The 24,791-nt window shown below is 43.8% G+C and overlaps 1 protein-coding gene across 1 annotated transcript in view; it reads right to left on the bottom strand.

Annotated features, from left to right (window-relative positions):
* Positions 1-362: 362 nt before the first annotated feature.
* flt4 (fms related receptor tyrosine kinase 4) overlaps positions 363-24,791 on the bottom strand; it is a 44,585-nt gene continuing 20,156 nt past the window's right edge. The window contains exons 4-30 of the mRNA XM_070962526.1: positions 23,026-23,156; positions 22,758-22,923; positions 21,592-21,731; positions 21,340-21,511; positions 20,308-20,425; positions 19,952-20,136; positions 19,077-19,242; positions 15,917-16,052; positions 15,188-15,296; positions 13,991-14,350; positions 13,313-13,459; positions 12,220-12,351; positions 11,492-11,598; positions 10,374-10,509; positions 9,801-9,905; positions 9,462-9,575; positions 7,922-8,010; positions 7,282-7,441; positions 7,078-7,172; positions 5,846-5,968; positions 5,566-5,677; positions 5,194-5,293; positions 4,867-4,972; positions 4,667-4,791; positions 2,623-2,743; positions 2,350-2,435; positions 363-950 (exon numbers count right to left, since the gene is read on the bottom strand). Of these exons, the coding sequence (XP_070818627.1) occupies positions 731-950; positions 2,350-2,435; positions 2,623-2,743; positions 4,667-4,791; positions 4,867-4,972; positions 5,194-5,293; positions 5,566-5,677; positions 5,846-5,968; positions 7,078-7,172; positions 7,282-7,441; positions 7,922-8,010; positions 9,462-9,575; positions 9,801-9,905; positions 10,374-10,509; positions 11,492-11,598; positions 12,220-12,351; positions 13,313-13,459; positions 13,991-14,350; positions 15,188-15,296; positions 15,917-16,052; positions 19,077-19,242; positions 19,952-20,136; positions 20,308-20,425; positions 21,340-21,511; positions 21,592-21,731; positions 22,758-22,923; positions 23,026-23,156 (3,761 nt within the window). The 3' untranslated portion in view covers positions 363-730. The remainder of the gene's footprint in view (positions 951-2,349; positions 2,436-2,622; positions 2,744-4,666; positions 4,792-4,866; positions 4,973-5,193; positions 5,294-5,565; positions 5,678-5,845; positions 5,969-7,077; positions 7,173-7,281; positions 7,442-7,921; positions 8,011-9,461; positions 9,576-9,800; positions 9,906-10,373; positions 10,510-11,491; positions 11,599-12,219; positions 12,352-13,312; positions 13,460-13,990; positions 14,351-15,187; positions 15,297-15,916; positions 16,053-19,076; positions 19,243-19,951; positions 20,137-20,307; positions 20,426-21,339; positions 21,512-21,591; positions 21,732-22,757; positions 22,924-23,025; positions 23,157-24,791) is intronic.

Below are 24,791 nucleotides of genomic sequence, written 5' to 3'. Positions count from 1 at the left end.
TGAGCATGCAAGAGGGTGTTAAGCTGTCACAGCTGTCATCATGCTTACGTCCAGCTCTGATAAGAGGTGCTTAGTGTGACTCACTCTTTTATTCACCCTACATCTCTCTGTTTACCTCCGTCACTTATTCCTTGTTCGCGGGGCCGGGTATCCAAGCGTCTCCACCTCCACTAAATGACACAGATCCACAAATATCTGCTCGCTTCGTTGATTACGGGGACCGTCGCATAGACTGTGGCTCTGGTTCACTGTGGACTTGTAATTTATCAGCGTGACAAATGCAAATTTGCTCTTGAAACATGTACTTCAGTGGAATGATGACAGCTCCAGCTTCATATTAATCAGAGAGAGGAGAGCGAGAAGAAGATAAATTTCTTTATTTCTTCCCATATGAGTCATAATTTGTACAAATAAAGGAAGAATACTCTGTATATATAAAAGCTAAAAATAGAGATGTATGAAAAGAAAATACTTAGGGTTTGTTTTTTTCATAATGCTGCCACCCAGTGGCTCTGTAGAGGAACTTCAGGCATATACAGCTCAGTCTGTGTGTCCAGGCAGCAGGAAGGACTCTGAGGTGAGGTGAGCTCTGGCTTTAAGGATCTGTGACCTGATCTTTATTATAATATATAATATCAGTACGGGTATGTTACTACACACCTCCCTCCGCCTGAGCTGCCCTCTTTCTTTTAACGCTCTCTGTTCTCTCGGGCCGCATCTTTTGGTAAGACTACACATTGGAGGAGGCCAGGCAGGGGGCATCAGGCGAGGAGAAGAAGTCGCAGAAGCCGTCCTCCGACAGGTGTCCGTACTCGTTGTTGTAGAAGGTCTGTCCTGAAAGCTGGCTGAAGAAGTGGGGACGGTGCCTGGAGCTGCCGGCGCCGCTGCTTCGACCCAGGGAACCATGGGAGGCTGTGAGAGGCTCTGTGCTGCTGCTGCTGCTGATCCGACTGGAGACAGAGAAGAAGAAACAGCTTTCAGCATTGCTGCTGTGTATTAGCAGTAGTAAATGTATAGTATGTTAAATTAGGACACACACAGAGTCTCGAGTTGTGAGTTGATGAGAAATCTGTGGATGACCAAACTACTTCATGTTCATCTGAACTTAAGAAACAAACCTGCTGATATTCTACATTTCCTCCATGAAAAGCCCAAAACCAGCAATGAACCGAATCTTCTAACGAGTATTGTTTGTGTAGCTTACTCCTCTGCGCCTCAGAGCTCCATTATTGTCCAAAAACGATTAAAAACACGTCACTGAGCCACACCATTGTTGTGGTTGACATGTTCCTTCATTATAAGAAACGCAGGCGCTGTAGTTTATTTTGAATTCATCCCACACACACACACACACACACACGCACACACGCACACACACCGTCCTGCTGCTGGAAATACGAGAGCATCACAGCCACAGCAGAGAAGAGTCCCCAGTGGAAACACCACTTCTTCCTGTTTGAGTAACCTTGTTAAACTTTTGTAAAAATTAAACTACATATTTGTGACTCATTCTTAAAGATTCGAGAACCAATGGGCTTCAGGAGTCAAAGTCCTGAGAGACACACGAATACATTGTTGATTTTGGTCTTTTTGGGGGGATTTTTGATGCTAACCTTATCCTTCAAGTGAAAGGAGGTAAAACTTTTACTTCCACTTGCAAACTTAACAATAAAAGCTATTAAGGAGATTAAGCATTGCCAAAGGTGAGCACGCGCCTTCTGAGACAGCGCAGTGCATCATTGATCATGACAAGCAACATGAAATCTATATGAATGTACTTTTAGGGTTGTTCAGTTCCTGATGCTGCTTTCACTGAGCAGAATGTCAGTGTGTCTTCAGAGGAAGAACAATGGGGCAGAGGCAGGTTAAATCGGGCTGGTTATAGCACTGAGCATCATGGGATAACTCATGTGACCACCTGGGAGCTGCTCTTAATGGTTCCTCCTACGCTTTTTTTTTTGCTAACTTGGCTGTTTAGAGCTTTTTTAAAGCCTAATCCTCAAAACTTTGATAGATTCGGGCTCTGGGTTCAACTGACTCAGACTATTGCTTACTCCTACTTGCCCATGCATAAACATAGACTCTGCCGATGCTTACTTCCTTCTCAGATCTGCTGTAGTTTCACTGCGTATGTGAAGCTGCGTTGGCTGTATTCTACAGAATGACTGTTTGCTCATATGGACTTTGACACATCTATAAAAGCAGACTTTCTTAATATATCTGAAACTTTATCCTGTCAGTGACTGTGTTGCTGCACAGTCATTAATAAGCAGAGAGTAAATATCTGACTGTGCATCTCTTGTCGGTCTCCAGACAGTAATACCAACGATCGGCCTTCGCATGACAAACCTTTTTGAGACGGCGCCCCTGTGCTGGTGTTCGATTCTCTCGAATTCTTCAGAGGCCAGAACCATCCCGCTGTCTGTCTGGTTGTCCTGGGGAGAGACACAGCAGGACACTGCGTGAATTAAAAGCCATTGGTTGACCCTGCTGCTGTGTCTGAAAGCAGGAACTATTTTTGGCGATTATCTGAGGGGAAAATCGTCAGAGTCGAATGGCATTCACGAAATGCCACCGGCCGCTTCACATTTTCAGCAAGTGATGAGGAAATAAAGAGCTTACTTGAGGGGCTTTCTGAGGGTGCATCTCCAGGGGCAGCTGTTCAAATGTCTTCACTCTGGGCTGGCATATTTTGGACGGTCCCACAAACACACAGCCGGCAAAGGGCACGCAGTTATAATACCTGGTGAAGACGAGGAGAAAGCATTATCAGATGAGTACCTGATACAGCATCCTGATGAAGGCAATGCCAGGAGAAAGTGCAGAGCAGATGGGAAAATGACCAAATTATGTTCCATTCAGTGGAAAAACAGCGGCATATCTTTTGATTTTTAAATAATTTGTCTTATGAAAAGGGCTGATTAACAGCTGTGTGACTCTCTCAGTCAGTCAGTGGTTTGAAAGTGGTGATAAATGGAGTCGCGCACAGGTCGTCCAATGGTTCATCAGCAGAATGATATTCTCTTTGTGCCATTTGATTAATTATCAGCGAGGGCCGAGAGGCTGAAGCTATTCAATACACAAGACACACAAACACCAGAGCCACATCTGAAAACACAGACATGCTCATACATCTGGGGAACAAACAATGTTTGTCCCAGCTTATAAAACATCTAATCCCCAACATGATCTTGAGCCTCCCTGTCAGTGTTTGTGACCTCTCTATTAATAATAATGATAATCATCATTAAAAAAAAAAACTATGAATCACTGACTAGCTGACTGCAGCGCTGAGATTGTTGGCACAGACACATTTAAACATTTAAACACTGACTGCAGCAGGATGGGAAACAATATGCAGGGTCTCTGCAAATAGGTAGACCCCTACACACTTGCAGTGCGTCATAAGTGATGATTGAGGGGGATTCCTTTTGTATGAGTCTATATGTTGTTGATTTTTTTAGGAAAATCCTGCACAGTTTACCTTTAAGAATGTTATAATCTGAATTAATCCACTGAAATCAATCAAATTTAATGCAAAGTTCATATTTTTTTTCACCATGTCTACATCCTTGTGTTGCTCTGATGACACATCATTGCCAGCTGTATGATTATTATCTTGAAACTGGAAGCGCCATGGTGTAATGTTTTTTCTTTTTTCTTTTTGATAATATTTTCTAAATGAAACTTGATCACAAACCGTGAGGAACAGCCTTAAAACTGCAGGACTTTTAAATAAGTGTTGCATTCAAGCCCACCAGACAAGTTCACACAGTTCTTATTAAGCCCATCACTGGCAGGTACATCGCTCTGTATTTTGCAGTATACTGGAATTTTTAAATGTGTCTGTGACAACAATCTCCCACTGACACACAGGTAGTGACGCACTTGACGTCATCCAGCCACAGCTGAAGGGTGGAGCAACTGTAGTGACGGAGCAGGATAGAGCAACTATGGCAGAGCCTGTGGCGTCATAAGCGCGTCCACAGCATTTGTGTAGTTACTCTCACTGCCAGAGGGGGGAGATGACTTCTGCACTGCACACACCTCCTCATCAACAGGTTGCACACTCATGAGCAAACCCCAGAGGAATAAAGGGACTGGATTCAGGATAAAAACAGATGAGGTCCAAAGGAGTCAGACCTCTTAAAGTTTTTTGTTTATCCCTGCATGTGCTGGTTAAGGACAATGCTGGTGACACTCTACATAGTTTGCATGTGTAATGCATTGATCTGTCTCTGTCTACCTTCCTTTCCTGTCTGTAGCTCTCAGGAGTCAACCGGTTAGTACCAAAGATGTACATCCTGATGTGCTGTATACTCTCAGTTTTATAACAGGCAAAACATTTTAAGCAAACTTCACCCAAGAAGGATTAAATAATGTATTTACTGAGACCTATTTTCAGTTGAACGTATTTACAGCAGCAGTGCGGTGTGTGCGATCGACTCAAAATAAATTACACTGTGTTCGTGGCAAGTAAGGAACACATTTCCCGGGGAAATGATGTGGTTTATTGATGTGTTTTAATGGTAGTGAGGAATAAGATATGTGAGGCTTTTCATTGGATTGTTGATATATGACTAGATAAAATGCTTTAAAGATGCCACATTTGACGGTTTTCCAGGTCAGTGTCATGGGGTCTTGAGGGATGATGAGAGATTAGTACCTGGTGGGCAGAGTGTTGCACGCCAGTCTCAGCTCCTCCTCAGATGGAGGCCGTGATGAAGCCTGTGAGAAACCATCATCTTCTGAGCTCTGCGAGTGGTTCAGAGGGACGTAGTCCTTCCCATCCTGAAGGGAATTTGTTTAAGGTTAAACTCTTTACACCACTCGCTCAAATGACTGTCTGTCCAGCAGTGAACTTACAGGGAGGCTGTTGTCCTGCAGCAGGTCTCCCAGGATCTGCACCAGGGCCGGAAACATCGGCCTCTCTTTGGGCTCGCCGTGCCAGCAGGCCAGCATGATGCCATATCTACCAGCAGAGGGCAGCACCATCACAACAAAGGAGACACTGAGGCCACAGCTACAAATCTGCTCCTGTAGCGTCTCTTAAATCTAGTTATGATGTTTATGAGCAGATCAAGCTTGATCAAATTTTAGGGCTGTAAATCTTATTTGACATAGGTGATAGGTTAAACCCCCTAAACGCCTATATTAATAATTAAAAAAAAATAAACTAGAGCCTCTGCTTACATTTCAGGGGAGGCTGTGTCTGGTGCTCTCATCCTGACGCCGTCTTTCAATCGCTTGCAGAACTCTTCATCAATCTGTACTCCCGGGTACGGAGACGCACCTGAGGGTGAACAAAAGGCGGGCGAGAAATGAATTAACAAGTCAAATTAAGTTATTGAGTGTTTGGATAACAGTGATGAAGATTTAGTCTGCTTCTAAAAGAACAAAATCCATATTGCCTTTGGCAGGAACAGAGGTCGATTCCCACTTTTGAAAAGAGCTCCTCCACACTTCTGAAGGAGATTGCATCGAAACTCTGTTCCTTTCGTTTGATTTCCATCCAAATGCATCTTCATAAGAGATGCAATGAGTGTGTTCTGACTTTGACTTTACCCAGCGAAAAGATTTCCCAGAGGAGAACTCCAAAGGACCACACGTCACTCTGGCTGGTGTACACTTTGTCAAAGATGCTCTCTGGAGCCATCCACTTCAAAGGCAGGCGAGCCTGAGAGAGCGTTAAAACACCAGACAAATGTTAGCAGACAGTCACATAAACAGCACTGACACCTGCCCTTAAATTCAATCATCATGTGGGCGCTTTAAAGAAAAAACACAACAAAGTTGAGACGGATAATAAAGGTGGAGGCTGGACTTGAGTGTGAGGGTGCCGTACATTGCCTTTCCTGACGTAGTCGGGGTCTTTGTATATGTCTCTGGCCAGACCAAAGTCACAGATCTTCACAATGTTGTTCTCTGACAGGAGAATGTTCCGGGCTGCCAAGTCTCTGTGGATACACTGTGGATACAAACACATACATCATCACCCTGCGGACAGGTGTGTGTGTGTGCGTGTTGATGTTTGTGGGAGTGTTTGCACGCATTGTTTCCACCGTGCTTTAACTGATCAGTGAATAGCAGATATCATTTGGATTAAGGAAACAGAGAATTCGCTATTATAGCAATCTGTGTGTGTGTGTGTGTGTGTGTGTGTGTGTGTGTGTGTGTGTGTGTGTGTGTGTGTGTGTGTTTAACTGGGACTGGACTATGTCTTGGCCCGGTCAAGCTCTGTGGAATCGCTGCAGGAGATCCAGCATCATTCACAAAGCAGTCAAGTCAACGTGCTCACGGAGCAATGGCTGGTTTGCAGTCATTAAAAGCCAGATGGTGTGTTTAGAGTCCGCTCAGATTGTTGATATTCATCAGTTATACTGTAGCTGCTTTTGTCAACATTTTAATGTCATTCTTCATCGGATCAGCAGATTCATGTGGAGACGGACTGTGGCTCTATGAAAAATACACCGATGAGTCAATAAATCAAATTAGCTCACCAGTGAACTGAAACAACCAATGACAGCAGTGATGACAGCTTCCACGACTCGTCACTGCTTGAACACGGTGTGTTGCAGAACGGATGAAAATCAAAGATCTGAGCCTTCTGACAGAATTATTCCTCAAAAAAAAAACGTCGTCTTCAGATCTGCATTCGTTTTACAGCTCATTAAGTGTGTATTAAATAATCACCAAATGAAATGTGTGAATAAAGATTACCCATCAGGTGTGTGCTAAACGTCAATTTTAATATATTTTTTAATATTTTTACTTTTGTATTCAATTATTACATTTATAAAGATTCAATTTTAAATTTTATTTTACAGCAAATTCAATGTTTAATCTAATGTGAATCTTATTAATTTTGAACATTTTTCCTGCGTAAACACACCACATTGTCAAAACCTGCTGGGGATTAGTATGCAGCACGGTATCATTTCACAGCTCCAGTTTATAGTCATGTGGTTAATTAATGCACAAAGGCTTGGAAGGCAGAATGACCAGGTTACAACCTGGGACTGCTAAGAATTCACCACAGCTCATGCACTAATTGTCTGTGTGATGCTGGTAATTAACCTTTCTGGAGGCCAAGAACTCCATCCCACGAGCCACCTGGAAACTGTAGCAAATTAGATCTTCTATCGTCAGAGGAGTTTTCCACAGGTCCTCCACTGGAAAGAGAAGGCAAGTGGAGATCATGGAAAGCAAATGAAGAAGTTACACCACAACTGTAATGAGACAGCGAGCTAAATGGAGGATGGAGGGTGGATTAAAACACACTTTTCTCCACAGCAGGATTCTGAGTGGGCGTGCTGGATGATGGACTCTGAGGGCTGGTGAGCGCAGGGGAGGGCGGAGAAGGTGGGTGGCGAGCCCTTTGGTCCATTTGGCCCGCTTCAATCATGCGTCTCACCTGGCTCTGAGTTTTGGGAGAGCGATCCTGAATGGAGCAACGATTCAATAAGTCAGTATCAAAAAAGAGCACGGGTCAAAAGTCTGGAAGAAGAGTCTGCCACAAAAGCATAATTCAGTGCAGTCAGATGACTGAGAAGACTGTCTTTTGAAAAGGTCTGAAGGGCTCACCAGTCCTCTTTACAAATAGATGTTATTTTGTCTGAAGGGTTTGCAAAAAAAAAGACAAAATGCTGTACGTCGGTTCAAGCAGACTGACAGCTGAAAGGGCAGGAACACACAGAAGATACCTCTGAGCATCAGTTAAATAAAAATCGAAGAAATCACCAGATGGAGAAAACCGAAAGAAAGCGCTGTTCAATGAAGGAAACAAAGCACAGACAGAAACATCAGCTAAACTAAAGCAAATTGGAATCTTTCTGGGGATTAAGCTGCAGTCACATTATCACAGCAGAGCAAACAGATAAGACGGCAGAAAGTACTTCAGTTTCTGTAGTGTTTTGGTTACCCTGTAGGGGAGGAAGAACTCCCTCTTGGCTCGTAAGAAGTTGGACAGATTCCCATACTTGCAGTATTCCACGACCACCATCAGCGGACCTGGCAAGACAGACGGTTTAACAGTCAGCCGTTTTCTTTTCTTCTTGTTATCGTGGCAGAAGTGCTTGAAAAAAGCTGTTTCAGCACACTTTACAATGCCTTCTCTCTCACTGAATTGATTTCTGCCTCATTTTCAGGAGCTTTTCACACCATGTTCAATACACGAGAACTGCTTTTTTATGATAATTAAGACAAAAAAGACAAAACACTGACAAAACGACACGAGGAAGAAAAGAACAATAAGAACTTTAACAGCATTAAGAACATTAGCATCATTAGAACAGCACTGTGCGTGCGTGCGTGCGTGCGTGCGTGCGTGCGTGCGTGCGTGCGTGCGTGCGTGCGTGCGTGCGTGCGTGCGTGCGTTCAGAACAGAGAAGTGGTATTCTTAAAAGATTTCCTGCCTGAGGGCAGCTGTGAGGCAAAACTGCTGCTTTTGCTCAGGGTAAACATTTTCAGATGTCAGCCGTACAGAAATGTCCTCTGAAGGTCAAATCGATGTATGGACATAAAATTAGGCGTGTCAAAGAAAAAGACAGGCAGGCTTGTCACTTTCTCAGTTGGGTTGCTCTTAAACATGTTGTGTGGAAGCTCTAGGGGGTAGACAAAATAATGTAACACCTCACTGAAAAGGAATCTCAGCCAACAGGAAAACAGATCATTTGTACTCAGTAGGCGATCTGTATGCTACACCCTGTGTTAATCTGCAGTAGAGAGAGTGCAGGCGCGCAGAGGTTGTTAAGATGACCATGTAAATCTGCCTGCCTCATTGATCCTTTACCTGACTGAGGTTTGTGCAGGTTAGTATCTATGACCTCGATAACGGCTCTGAAATATTCGTAGTCTAGCGTATTGATAAACCCATGGAGCTGTCCGTGGTGCTGAGGGAGTAGACGGATTTGTAACTGCACCTTTTTCTATCAGTCGAATTCATCTTGGGTCAATAATAGTCTCTCAACTATACTGCTAACACTCAATTCTATACTATATTACAGCCTTCATACTCTTTAGAGAGGTGCACCTACATATTTCTATAACATTTCATTGAGTAGCATATGTGCTGCTGAAAATACACCTCAGACAAACCACCTCTGTAACAAACTATTTTAGGGGAGACATGACTACAGATGCATTTTGTCCTATAGATATCTGGTGTAAGGAATGAGTACACATGAGTGTGTTGGTTGGTGTTGTGGGGCGAGGGGGGTGCACCCATTGGGTCATCTACCCCAGTAAAATATTAACAAAGCATCTATCTATCTATCTATCTATCTATCTATCTATCTATCTATCTATCTATCTATCTATCTATCTATCTATCTATCTATCTATCTATCTATCTATCTATCTATCTATCTATGTTGACCTATACCAGTCACACACACACACACACACACACACACACACACACACACACATTTGATGTGTAATACATATAAATCTGCACTCACCGTTTGGTTTGGTGCAGGCTCCTAGCAGGTTCACGACATTCAGATGGTTTCCAATGTGGATCAGTATCTTCAGCTCTGACATTAAGGCCTTATGCTCACTGGCCGTGGCTCCATCTGAAACCCATGAAGTGGAACATCATGCAGAAAACACACCTCATTTCTCATCTTTTGTACATCAGATGCACATTCACAAAATTAATGGAGCACATACTGTACTGTATGCTGAGCTAACTCTGATCAAAGCTACTTCAAATTTGTAACCAGGCGTCTTCTTAGAAAGCTTCCTCAAATACTCATATGCAGTAAACATAACAATACAAGAACAAAGACAAAGCGCACCCTTCAGCATCTTGACAGCCACCGTGTCCAAACTGTTGCTCTTGCTGATGCCGTAGATGGATGCCTCGATTACTTTTCCAAAGGCGCCATGGCCCAGTACCTTTCCTGTGTCAGGACAAACAGCAGAAACACGACAGGACATCCATCTCATTGATCTATGCAGACTTGGTGTAAGTCTCACTAGAATACACAAACAGATGTGGTTGGGATTCATTGCAAAATGTAAATGCATCTGGCATCCATACAGGCAAGCGGAGGAATTAGAGTCACAAATGCAGCACCATAAGTTGCTTTTGCGGAACAGATGCTTTTCCTCAGGCCATTTTTTTAAACGCTGCGTTGGGATCGAGCACATATTTAACATTAGCACTTGTACTTGGCAGCACCTTGTTGGGCTGGCTTTCATCCAAACTCATACCATTAAGGATTCTGAAAATGGAAAACTAATTCAGTTTCATCCATCTATTCGTATCTCCCCTACTGTATATTTCCTCATACAGCCCCCTCTCTCCCATTCACTCACTTATCCCAACATCCATCCATCCTTCGCTCCCACCCTTCCTGACGGCTCACCCAATCGGAGTCTGTCTCTGGAGATCTCCCACTGCGAGGAGTCGTAAGGAAGGTATTCACACTGCTCATCCAGAGGCACCTCACCCGGGTCCATGATGATGGACAGATAGCCTGTCTTTATGTCGGCCGGTTTAACCTGCAGTTCAGAGCGAGAAAGAGTTCATGTAAAGTGAGGTGTTGGGCTGACACAACACGCATCGCATGAGCAAAGGAGACAAGGAAAAGGTTACAAGGAGAGCTGAAGATAGGAACGATTTTTTGTAATGTATTATCTGCATTATATTTGCAATCTCTGGTTTTGGATGAACAGTGTCATTTCACAAGCGTATCACCAGCAGGTACCTTCAATGACTATATAAATCTTTAATGGTTACTGACTATCTGTGCCTTTACTACACAATGAAGAACTGTGATATACCTAAGCAGGATTATAATAGTACTGGTATTGTGAACATGTACAGTATGCCCTCGTATGACTAATACATTTTAACCTTCTTTAAATTAAGGGATTAAAAAATAGAGTCAGCACACAGTAACAAAGGAAATCGATGGATTGTCTCCTCCAGTGTAAATTTAACACTATATGCCCTTAAAAGCATATTTTATAACATACTGTTAATATATAGCAGGATACTTCCTGTGATCTTTGGGGTCTCAATACATTTTTTGTTTCCTTTTTTTTTGTTTAAGTTTAATGTCTTGGGAGTGGGGGTGTAAATGGTTGGATCTCACCCAGAGACACTGTAAGAGAGAGGAGACAGAAAACTTTCCATCTCTGCACATTAAGCCATCCCTAAATTAATTTGTTAATGATAGCACCACACTGTGATCTGCTGAGCAACTACTGTGAGGCGAACTACTATATGAGCAAACGAGGTAACATAAAAGGCACTTTGAGTCTCATTACAGGCGTGTTTGTTTTTATGGCTAAAAGCAGTAAAAGGCTAATTGGACTCACTCCCTGCAGTTACCAGTAACTGTCTCAGCAGGTTAATTACAGACTGTTTACAAATCAAACTGGCTGTGCTCAAACAGTGACAGACATGTAGTGAGTCAGGGGTTAAAGTGCCTCTGTCACGGTCTGTCAGTAACAGACACACAGTGAAAAGCCCACTGACCCGCTTCACATTGCAGAAGATGAGGATGAGCAAGGCCCAGAAGAAAACAGCAATGACTCCAGTCCCGATGAGGATAACAATCTCCACATTGGCCTTGTCACTTGAACCTTGACACAAAGAAAGAAAGAAAGAAAGAAAGAAAGAAAGAAAGAAAGAAAGAAAGAAAGAAAGAAAGAAAGAAAGAAAGAAAGAAAGAAAGAAAGTGACCTTTAGGTGCAGATGTTTTGAACACTGAGTATCTGAATCCACTCTTTCACAGTTCTTTACTTAAACTCTCGCCTGACTGTAGGGGGTGCTGTGTTACAGACGATTGGTCCCACTTTTCTTGCAAGAGCCTTACATTAAATCTTTAGGTTACATCAATGTGCTAAACAGCCATTTACTCACTGGAGCCATTCATTGTGAGACCACTTCCAGCGCACCCGTGAAATGATTCATTCTGAAAACATGTCCCAGCTGTCAATGACTTTGATTCTATTGTGGAGAGCTGCACATAACAAAAGCACAAAAACTCCTGCAGCAGTGAAGAGCGCAAGAGGAGAATGACTAAAATCCAGACGTGTACATTGTATGTGAGAGGCCATGAGCTCAAGGGCAGCTGTGATTTCAGGCCTGAGCACACTCGATAAAGCACGTCAGCGGTGAGTGAGTGGATTCAGGTGTTGTGGTGATTGTATGCAACAGTCTATTTCTGTGTGTGTGTGTGTGTGTGTGTGTGGCTGTCTCACCGATGACCTGGACAGCTGCTGAGGAGTGGACACAGCCGCGCTGGTTGCAGGCGGTGCAGGTGTAAAGCCCGGCGTCCTCCTCTCTAACCCGCTGGATACTCAGCGTGCGGTTTGAATCCTGCAGCTGGACACCTGCAAGGTACGGCATTAGTTAGACACACACACACACACACACACACACACACACACACACACACACACACACACACACACACACACAGGCACACACACACAGGCACACAGGCACACAGGCACACACAGACGATGCTGTGCTTCAACACTCCTTGACCTCTCACATCATAAATTCAGCAACATTTTCAACTGAATTTCTTGAATGTCTCATTACACCTCTGGAATTCAAACTCCTGTATTCATTTAAAATCCCATCGGCCGGTGTGGCGAGCCCCATGTCCCAGCAGCCCCTCTGAGTGAGGGCATCAGCTGTCACTCAGACCCATATTGACTTCCCTCATCCCCTTCAGATTTTAAGAAGAGTCACACACTGAGAAAGCTAATGAGGCATGTGTATTGGCCCACAGGGTTTTATGTGTGTGTGTGTGTGTGTGTGTGTGTGTGTGTGTGTGTGTGTGTGTGTGTGTGTGTGTGTGTGTGTGTGTGTGTGTGTGTGTGTGTGTGTGTGTGCGTACGTGTCACTGGTTCTGTTTGACACATTTATTTAATGGTAGCATGTGGGTGGGCTGGTGGGTGGTTGTGTATCTGTATGTGTGTGTTCCCTAGTTGACGTTTAATAGCTGGATTGCCATTTATCAGGACAGAAAGTGCAACAAAAAAAACGCAACATCTGACAAAAGTTGTCAATGTCTGAACAAATATTAACCGAGCCTTTTGTCTCAGCTCTTTTATCTAATCTGAAGCCAAAAGGTAATGGAGCCTCCTGCAAACACACCTGCACAGAATAAGCTCATGGGAAGATATGAGTCGGGCTAAATTAAGACCCTGAGGGGTAAACTTTATGAGTAACTCTTGCATGAAGGTGTGTGCATGCACTGTATGCCTGGCTGCTCGGTCAGCGGGTGGGCGGCTGCACTGTTGTGTAAATGTGTGCATCACCTGTGTAGGTGTATTCATGCACCTGACATTTGGTGGAGAGGCTGGTTATCTTTGAACCAGGAGAGGCGGGGCAGAGGTCTGCCCTCCACATCGCACTCCATCCGCAGAGACTCAGTCACATTCACCGTCTGGTTGGTGAGGCTCCGCTTGTACCGAGGCGCCTCCAAGGCTACGGAGAGAGGGAGATGCCAAAAGACGGAGAAGAGAGCAGGAGAGGGAAAGAGGAAACGAACCATATGACTTGATGGTCCAAGGACCGTAAATGTACATATTTACTGTGTGTGTGGGGGTGTGTGTGGGGGGGTGTGTCTTATTGGATAGAAAGAAGGGCAAAAGTACACTGAAATGTACATCTATCCTCCAGCCACCGATGCAAGGTTAATGCCCACAAGCATGAATAAAGCATGGATTTGTTTGTGCATTTCGGCCCTGTTTGTATCTTACATATTGATGCTGCGCAAACACCAGCTACTCTCTCCGCTATGTGTGGATGTGGGTATCTGGCTGTGTGTGGGCACTTGTTTGTGAGTGTGTGTATTTTTAAGCCTGCAGCTTCTCACCACCATGCCCACTGAGACCCGTGTGTGTTTCCGCTGCCACAGGTTGAGCTTTTCTCTATAATTAAATGTTAGAGTGACTACTCTCTTCGTCAGGTATGTACGTGTGTACGTCTGGAGCATTTGTCTCTGTTAGTTCTCACCTTTAACAGAGATGTATCTGAACAGGCACTGTTTGTCCCCGCTGCGTCTGCTCTGAGCCTCACACACATAATGACCCTCGTCCTGCAGCTGTATGGAGGGGACGGTGAAGTCCAGGACCCAGCTGTTGGAGGGCTCCTGGAAGGATAGCTGACCGTCGAGAGTGTCTGCGTAGAGGTGCACGCTCCTACAGTCCAGCTCCTGGGGCTTGCCCTGCTCGTCCTGCAGGGCCTGGGGGTCCAGGCGGTACCACTGCAGCTGCTCATAGGTGTAATTGTCAGCGCTGCAGCACAGGGACACTTTCTCCTGCTCCAGGGGATTCTCCGAGGGCTGGACGTCCACGCTGAACCCCTCAGGGATGGCTTTGAAGATACAGAGAAGGGCAGGTGGCGCGGTTAGGTGACCTGACAAGACAGAGCTTGTGTGCTGGACATTCATGAAAATGATTCGTTAAAGGGTTCAATCAGCTTAACAGGTCACTTAAATCCTGGTGGTTTCCAGCCATGCAGATAGTTCTGGGTTTTTTTCTGCACCCCAGTAAAATAAAGAGTGGGATTTCGTGTGTAGCAACACAGCAACTAAATGATTCCTTGTTTCGGTGGCTAATCCACAGTTTGGTCTGATTCTTCTGCATGGGCAGATTCGATGAGCCATCAGGCACAGAAAGTACCAGAGCATCCCTGACCCCCAATGTTTTTCATGCTAGTTTTGGGTGTTTTTTCTGTTTTGCTATTGGTTGTAATTCCCTCTAAACTTTCCTGGCCAAGCAGATCCACGCAGACACTCCTCCCCACAGCTATCACACAGCATTACCGAAAGCCATAAAAGCGTCTATTGTCTTGAAGACAATTCTGTTGTCCAACATATTTAAATTGCTTTTCTAATTAGCATATTCAGGATTAATGCAATCTTAGTGTGCACTGTGCAGCCATGTTAGAGAAAAAAATAATAAAAAACTCAATATCAGATCAGACTTGGATGGTCAATATAAAACACGATGACGACATCCTCACTTCTAGCTGAGCCCTGTGACTTTTCAATGACAGAGGCTTACGGCACTCACTTCATCAGAGGTTTCTGTTCAGGGCCTCCTGACCTGTTGGCCCCCTGGGCGTGATATGTGTGCTATTGTAATCGGGCGAAGGCAAAAACCTCACAGACCGATTTCTCTAAAATCTTACCTAACCCAACATACTTACTTGTTACATAAAAGTAGATCAGTCGCTCATCTTTGCCAGCTTTGTTTTCAGCAGAGCACTTGTACATGACGGAAACACTGGCGTTGCGAATCTGGAGCCTGCTCACTATCTGTGAGAGGAGAAAAGGCGAATGAGACTTTAATTCATCAGGAGGAAACGTGCGTATCTTAACAGGAAGTGCAGTCTGCTGTCACGTAATTCTTTGTGAGCTGACACAAAGCAGATTTTTTTGCTGGCAGGCAAACGAGAGGCAAGGCTCACTCAGGTGTGACTGAAAAAACATCAGCGTACGTGTTTCTCTGTGCGCTCATGTGATAATGTCCTCTTAAGGCAGTGGTTTACAAATGTGCAGGCATGAGTGTGTGCACATGTGCCCCTTGCATGTGCGTCTGGATGTGTGTGTGTATAAGCAGTCGTCACAGGAAGTCTGCAGAGGAAGACTGTTCTAAATATTTCTACTGTGGAAATGGTTCGTGATTGACAAATTTTGTTATGGAGCTCAGAATTTGGGACGCTTACATAAAAACATTACAGTTCACGGATAAGTCCACTTACATAAATATCTTCTTCTCTGGGTTACGTCCTAATCATATTTTGTCATTCTTTTGCACAAATTGCAATCCCACAATTATATAATCGTATTATAACAACGTTCATTTTTTGTTAGAATTTATGAAAAGGTGGGCTTTCACATGAACTGACAGTCATAATCAAACAGCTATAATGAACCTTCTGTCGGCCGTCCACCACTTCCACTGACGTCTCAATAGCTTCGATTTCATTCACGCCATTTTCCGAGTTAATGTCCTGCCAGTTCTGACAGTCTGCGATCCTGTCACTCCGGCCCTTCCTGTCTCGTTGGACCCTGGAGAGAAACACAGACACATCCATGACACCTCCCCTCATTGACATGCACAGCACAGAGTGTGCAGTGAGGGAGAATTCAGAAGCACATCAAACCAGACATCCTGAGGTTTTATGATACCCCCCCCCCCCACACACACACACACACACATAAACTGGATTGCATTTCAGATCCAAACATCAGCTCACATCCCAAAGCCAAGGCAATTATGCAAAGTGTCCTGGCAACCAATGGAAAAAAAATGGTATCAATTTCTGTTATGAAGATCCAAAGTGTGAACATCAGAGCAGAACTAATGAAACATGAAATGGAATTTTTGTTTTGCTTTTTCTCCTAAAGGCACCACTACAATGTTGTACATTAGCAGAAGGTGTTAAGGGTCAGTTTCATTTTACTCGTCACGGTGTGCAAACAGACTGCACAATTCATAAATAAGTCCCAATTATTGTATTCATATAGAAATAGGTTAATTATGCAAGTGGATGACAAGAACCTGTTTTCTGTTCATTCTGTTGCAATATTTCATGGTCAACAAACTTATGGTCATAACCAAAAATGGTTAATAATGTTAGCTTATTTTACAATAAAGACTGTAAATGGGGGAGGAGCTAGCCTGTCGAGCTATTTCCCCGTTTCCAGTCTTTATGCTAAGATAAGCTAACTGTTTCTTGACAGAAGCTTCATATTTAGTGTACAGATATGACTTTTTCAAGAAAGTCAATAAAGTCAACTTTCCAAAATGTAGGGAAACAAACAGTATTTTGGAGAAGATGGTTAGACAATGGAATACACACAATAAGCAATCTCTATAAAGATGGTACATTTAAGTCATTTGCTGAATTAGCCCAGGAATACAATTTGCATGACAAGGGTGATTTTTGGAGGTACCTGCAGATTCGATATTGCTTAATGAAGAAGTGTCAGCTGAATAATACCAACAATCCAACAGCTGACTATATCCAAAGTCCACTTAACCATAAAGCATCAACATTTTATACTAATTCAATGTATTTAACCAGTAGCTCATGTGATAATTTGAGGATAATTTGGCAGAGAGACCTTGACTGTCAGATTGATGAAGATACATGGAAACAGATTGTAACTGGCGATGGTAAATATATTAAGGACATTAGGGGTAAATTCATTCCATATAAAATTCGACACCGGTACTACTGTAGGCTTTTCAGAGTAGGACTAATAAGTACCAACACATACTGGAAATGCAAGACAGAGGTGGGCACATTCATCATCTCATATGGGAATGTCCTATGGTCCACCCATTTAGGCAAAGTGTAATGGAATTCTTAGAGGCATGGGTAGGAATATCCCTGCCAGTATAAACATAAACATGGAGTGTTTATGCCTTTCTGGGAGATAAAACAGAAAAACTGATCAAAAGTGTTCATTCAGTTCTGATGGCTGGGACAACCTCAGCTGCCAGAATTATTCTGAGATATTGGAAGGCACCTACTATGCCAACATTTAATGAGTGGAAAGCTTTGATGAGTGAAACAGCATCATGTGAGATTATGTTGACAAGAATAAGGGGCAAGGGACCTGTGGCTCTAGGAAGCTGGGATTATTTTATGGACTACCCGACCTCTAATGAGTAGGCTAAATGTAAAACTCTTATCAAGGGCCTCTGTACTTTTCTTTCTCTTTTAACCAGGAACACCTATCCAATCTGTTGCTTTGTAGTCTGAGCTTCCTTTGAATGTAAGATGTACTATATGAGCTGTGAACCATGTGGTTCTGAGTAAAAACTTTCCAAAATATCAGAGTAGTCTAAACACTTTGTGGGGACCTTCTTCTTGTAGCCAAATGGGAGAAACATCCCAAAAATGTCCCTCTCTGTGTGTGTGTGAGCATATGTTCATCCATGCAGTGTGACTAACAGACACTGTCCTCATAATGTGAGACCATCCACTCTTATGAAAGTAATCCTACGCGAGTTCAAGCTGATTTCAGCATCTTGCTCAGGACATTTCATCAGGCAGGTGGTTTGAATCCACATTGTGCTGCCACACTACACAGGCTGCTGTGACGCAAGACAGACTTGTCTTTCAATATATGTCTGACCATCAGATTAAAAACAGGAAATTCAATTCTTACGTATCAGAAAAGGTCAACACAGCCATGTCTCAGCCAGTGCCCATGAAATGTCACATAAGAAAGAACCTGAACTGGAGAGATGGAGCTTAAATTGAGCCTCACCTGCCACTGTTGTGTGTTTCAGGGTGAACTTCTTAGAAGAACAGCGGCTCTTAAATTAAGCCTCGGAGGAAGGTGGAGGCATATTAGAAATATACTGTGCAGCTTCTGCACTGAGGATGAAGGAATAGGAAATAACTGAAATCTACTACAAATGACTGTCCGAAGGATCATTATATTGTGTTGTGAGATGCAGCAGAGGAGAAACGGAGAAGAGCCCAGGGCGATGTTAGCATGTGTGTACATCAGTGTTTATGCGTGCATTTAAGCATGTGTGTGTTTGAGACAAAGCACCCTGATGGGCTCAAACACACCATGGTGGTTTATTTGGATTTCAGATATGCATATGATATGATATGTGTATGTATGATATGTGTGCGCATCGTGTGTGCCTATGTGTGTCAGAAAGCAGACTGCTGTGTGCGAGCTGAACCATGGCGGATCAGCCGCGGAGTAACAAGCACATTATTACTGCGCGGGGGAGGATTGAGCTCGGACATTGAACAGACACACTTTCCGGTGGTTGTCTCTTTCCACTACTTACCTCTCCTCCACCTTGCTCTTTATCTCCACTCTTTTGATCCACCTCCACATCTCGATCTTCGTCATCTCCTCCCTCTCTCCTTCATTCAGAGCCATAATTTAACACTGACCTTTTCGTCCTATTTGGTCCTCACATAACGCTTCATGCACTGCATTCCACTCCTCTTTTCTGCCTTGCTGGATCAAACCTTATCTGCTCCCACACTGGTTACATAGAGTTTAAAAAAAAAAATCAGCCCTGTGAGCAACAGCGTGAGAAGGTTTTCTTACAGTCTGCTCTGAGTGCTGTTGAGGACACACGGGCCCCAGGCCCTCCACTGCCAGCTGACGTTGGGAGCAGGGAGACCATAGGCGGTGCATGTTAGAGTCTGGCTGCTGCCGCTGGGGTAAGGGCTGGACGGATCTGCCACTTCTTTCTCATGGATCTGTGGGGGGACTGGTGAAGAGGAGATTCAGAGTCACAGACAGACCCAGAAATTTGGAGTCTTTTGCAGATCTGGTTTGAATGTCTCTGAACTAAGACTAAACCAAAACACTGAACCATGACTGGAACACATCTAGACCACTAGAAAAAAGAGAGGAACACCTGGTTGGGATAAAATCAAGATTCCACTTCAAAGGGTGCGATTACATCAAAGTGTGGTGTGAATTTTAAGCAAATATAAGTCAGCAAAGGAAAACATGTTCATGTTGACTATCTTTAAATGTTTAAAGATATGACAAAAGTAAAATTATTAATAACCCCAAAAAGTATTCTTGAAAAAAAAAGTAGCCTCCTGACCTGATTAATCATTTATTATACCTTCATGAATTAATTTGTTCCCTTTGTATTTCCAGGCCCCAGACAGCTCTGTCAGTCAATCTGTCACCATCTTCTGTTTGGGAATCTTTTAATTACCAATGCCATGCTTCAGCTTTTGCAGTATTTCTGCTTGTATTGCAAATTTCTTTCCATTTTCTTTCGCAATCCACACGCTCAGACTTTTTGTATAAATTCCACATCATAATATTTCATTATACCCTACAGAAAACTGGTAAACCTCCAGAGTTTTGTAGCAGGAACGTGAACAGTTGCACATCATTTATTTCACATACAAAACATCTGTCATGTCCAATGAGGATACATGGACCAACAGACTAGTTACCGTTTACGACAAGCGTGATGTTGAGCCTCCTCTCCAGCGCAGCAGCACTGTTCTTCAGCACCACTGTGTACACGCCCGAATCCTCCTGACAAGCATCCTTAATCTCCAGAGCGTGGTTCAGGTGCATCCTCATCCTTTTCATCTTGAACTCTGGGCGCTGGTTTATCAGCTTTCCATCTTTATACCTTTACAATATATGACACACACATAAAAGCACAGCTACTACATTATAGATACCTCCAAACTGAGGTTCCCCGCCCCTTAATTCATCTGTAAATCTAAGATATATGAGGCTAATTATGTTTGTGGAAATTGCCCACTAGGTTTAATGAATACACCAGGGAGTCTCATCTTACCATAGTGTTTCAGGCGGAGGGAAAGCAGACACATTTACGTGCAATTTGAATGACTTCTGGCCAGCAGTTACCTCCATCACCGGTCCATTTCTGTAGTTAAGGCTGATAAATGGCTTTTCTGGAAAATGAGATATTCATTCATTTAGGTGAAATAGTTACTGGTTCAAATCTGAGCCTCAAAGCTTAAAAAAAAAAATCTCCACCAAAAATCTTCTGAGTATCAAAACGCTCACCCCCGTTGGCTTGAAAGGTGACTCTGAAAAGTTTTTGAGAGGTGGCTCCTTTGTCTGGGATGGCAGCTGTAATTCAGCTCAGATTCAATGTGGGCTCAAATGGTGACCCTGAGTCATGTCAAAACTTCCGTCGAAACATCCACAGAAGCTTCTAAAATCACTCCTCCACTGTCTGTCCTCATAGGATCTCCTTTTATTCCTTTGAGTGGTTCTGAGAAGTTTCTGTGGGTTTTCTTGCTGAGACTCCGGGTCGCCACTGGGATCAGAAACATCCTTCAAGCCTACAGCACTAAATATTTGATAGGTTTGTGGAGGAGTATTCCCTTAAAGCAAGACTATCATATCATTTTTCAAAGAACAAAAAATTCTTCCACCTTAAGTTTGATTTATAAGCAATAAAATGCACCCCTGCTCAATTCAATACCCTCAGGCCAGTAGCTCTGGACTGATATGACCACTAGTTTGTGGTGGCTACTGTGAGCTGAATGTACAAAGTAACACTGCATTAATATTGCTCTACAATGGGTTTCACTGAGTCTGCTTCACACTGCTACACTGTGCTACTTAATTACTACAGTTTAACACTGATAAGTATAGGAAGCTCATTATGCGTGCATGTTAGCATGCTGATAGCATTTACCTCAAAGCACTTCTACATCCACAAACGTGGATGTAGACTCTTAGACTTGTTATTATGTGAAGATACTCATTATTGATGTTTCATTTAGGCAACTAGACTGATCTATACAAGGAGAGGAAGCCAAGTAGTAAATGTGCACGGCTCTGAGCTGGTGCTTACCATAAACTATGACCTGAGTTTGTTGGGTTTGTGTTGTGTCAATACTGGTAACGTTGCAGCTGTATGGGCCAGTGTCTGTGACATTGACGCTGTGGATGGTCAGGATGCTAACAGCCTCTGTGGCGTGAGACAGAGCTTCACGATGGGGCTTGGTGTCCACCCAGTTGTTCGTCTGGTGAGAAGAAACAGTCTGAAATTAAGGTTTTATTCACTGACGTCGCACGACTTGCACCAACTGTTGCTGCTACGCACCAGTTTGCCTGGGTAAGACCACTGAATGTCCACCCCAGTGTTGAACTCCACCAACGCTGTGCAGTTCAGGGTGAGGGCCTCCCCCACTATCAGCTCGACTGGGTTGTCAGGAAACAGCTTGACATCGTAAACCTGACTTCCTGTCCGGGAAAATAAAAAGAGGGGAGGGAGAAACAGAGGGACAGAGGGAGGGAGACAGTGAGAGAGGTCATGGTGACATCGTCAGCAGTTTTTCCTTCCTCACAGGTCCAGAGGAAATGACTTTCCTTTGGACCAGAGGAGCCATCCCACTATAAAGAAGCTGTCTGTCACAAGCCTGCACTATTTCCATTCATGTGTCAAATCATATATCAGTGAGGGAAATTAAAGTGGAATACAGAGAAGTCTCAATTAAAGATAAGAAAGCTTTGGACACTGGCCAGTGCCTCTGATATTTAAGCCACCTCTCTCTGCCGTCACTGGAAATGAAATGAGGTGTAAAAAAAAAACAAAACAAAACATGTATGCTGGTGACATCTCTGCAGCAGACTGTGATTGCCTGATTGTTTAAACGCTCCATTGGCGTTCAGAGTGAGGGCTCAGTTTCTCTTCTGACAGACGCTGCTGTTACTTTTGGCCTGGCAGCAGTAGGTATGAGTTTCTTTTTGCCCTCTGAAGTGAGAGGTGAGTGATCTCACAACATAGCGAAAAGCCTCTGGGTCCCTCAGAGTTCACTTGCAACGAAAGGGAACCTCGGCACGAAATCTCGCCTCTTCATCTCTCCATCTGAATTGTGTTTTTCCTTGTCTCCTTTTTTTTTTTTTTTTTTTTTTTTTTAAATTCTGCGGGCATAGTGGCACGCTTACCAGCATAAATAAGGGAGTTGTTCTGGAGGAAGTAGCATAATGGAATAAAATCCATCAAATTGTCAGCATTTAGGCGTAATTGGCTCACTGACTCCCATGCAGAATTATGGTGACATGACACCAGCACTGACTTCCTTGCTAATTCATCTTTCTACAAGAGTAGCTATAGCTTCAAATTCAATTAAAATATTTGCGTTCGGTTGGCCATGTTATCATAGCTGCTGAAGTTAAAGTTTGTGTGATCCTCCACCTTTTGGCTGGAGCAGCGGCAGAAGAGACTGAACCCTTTAAACCTTTGGAGTCGACACAGATGTTTGTTACCTGTAGTGTGGATCAGGTAGTTGGCAGATTGATAGTCTTTGCCTCCCAGTGTGGCGACACACAAAACCCCGATGAGCATCGGCACACTGTCTATGACTTCTCTGGGAATGGACCAGCCTCGCTTGTTGTCCCACGTCATCCCGCTCTTCTCCAGAGGCGTGGGATACTGAGATGACACACGTAAAACAATTACTCAAACTCAAATCACCAATTGACAGTGCTTGACAGCTTTAATTGGAGGAATGAGACATCTGTTGTGAGCACAGACCGCGTGGAGGGTGACGTTCAGATCCGGTACTGTGACCAGGCATGGCACTGTGACATGCGTGGAGAAGCGTGTGATTAAAATGGTCTCCAGGTCATTTCTGTTGCCTTTCCTGAGGAAGGGCTGCTCGGGGTCTGGATGAAGACAGAAACAGGGCGCTGTTAAAGGGACATCCTGATACCAATAAGGATAATGGTAGCTATTATGGAGGTGACTTAGTGAACGGACAGCCAGATATCTCTCAGCCTGATAATGACCCAAAAGACACACCGTATGCATTTATCATGGTTACATGTAATGCAGTGGGTCAGTCTGCCCCCACACAGTAAATAGCATTAAGAACTGCTATAGGTCAGCTGAGAGACATCCAGCCGAGGGGTTTAATCCTCCTCCACAGTTGCTACGATTTCACCTCAAGCTGTGTGACTCAAAATATCTTTAATGTGTTTCTTCCAACACATTGATATCTCCCTTTTTATTGTCTGTGATTCGCAGCCACTGTTGCAGATAGGCTTTGGGAGACAACACAGCAATTGCGGCAGCAATTTGCATTACAGCTGTTATCATTAGAAAACCTCATATTCCCACAGCATGAGCGCACACTATTGTAAAAATGCTCATCTCTCAGGCTTTCCTGTCAATACCAGCAACTTTTGTAAGTCAGCCAAAGGTGTTGTGAGATAACAACCTGCTCGCCTTCTTGTTTCTTTTTCTTCCATTAAAAAACTTCTATTAGTTTCATTTTTCTTTCTTGCAGCACTCAAAGCTACAGCTTCAAACCGCTGCAAGGCTTAACAATGGGTCCACTCCAGAGGCTTACATTTCTGCCCCCAAGGTGGTCTAAAACCCATACAGGTAAAAGAAACAACACACCATGCCTCACAGGTTAAGTTCTTCACGATAAATCACTGCAGGTATTAGACTGCAATGGGTTTTGGAAGAGGAGCTGTCCTGCCTGGGGTGAGAAGAGTTTGCAAAGCATCAGGGATATGAGTCTGGATATGAGTGTGAGAATATGTGTGCCAGAGAAAGTGTTTATGTATATTACATGAGTCTGCCTGTGTGTGTGTGCAAGCACATAGTACACTCATACTGTCAGTTCATACTCTATAGTGTGTTTGAGATGATGGTGTGGAGCAGAGGTGGGGTAAAGGGGAGACGACTGGCTGAGTAAACTCAATCCACATGCATCCCTTCTCATCCCGCCACACACTGTGTCCAGTTTATGGCTGCAATATTCATCTGCTTCTGATCAGCCCCCCGGTTAGATCTGTGGAAACTGTTCTGGCACCTTGTCAGAAGAGATAAACAGTCATTTCACATGAGTGGACTGGTCAGCAGGATTCCCCTACATGACAATCATCCCCCTCCCCACCCCTCTGTCTACTACTCCCCCACAGCACATGGAGCGAGGCAAGGAGGAGTCAAGAGGCAACCCTTAAGGCCAAGCTCAGAGTCCTGAAATTGGTCTAAAGCAGAGAAAGTAGGAGAGGTGGACCTGAATCCTAATAACATTTGAGACGCTGTGCAGGCAGGCAGGAGAAAAAAGACTGGTTGCAAAAACCCATTTTACTCTGCAGGGCTTATCAGATTTGAAAAGTCCCTTGAGAAGGTGAATTAAAAGAGAGTTGCTGTGATATTTGAAAATGAATAACCGAAAAACATCCTATCCCAAATGAGAAAAGGGAACGAGCTGGTCATTCCTACCTTTATCAAACACCCTGCGTTTCCAATTTCCGAAACATTAATGCATTAATCCTGCCAGCCTC

This window comes from Chaetodon trifascialis, chromosome 5, assembly GCF_039877785.1.
Source record: "Chaetodon trifascialis isolate fChaTrf1 chromosome 5, fChaTrf1.hap1, whole genome shotgun sequence".
Taxonomy (NCBI): Eukaryota; Metazoa; Chordata; class Actinopteri; order Chaetodontiformes; family Chaetodontidae; genus Chaetodon; species Chaetodon trifascialis.
Note: the sequence above shows the minus strand (reverse complement) of the source record. Positions and strands in the feature narration are given on the sequence as shown.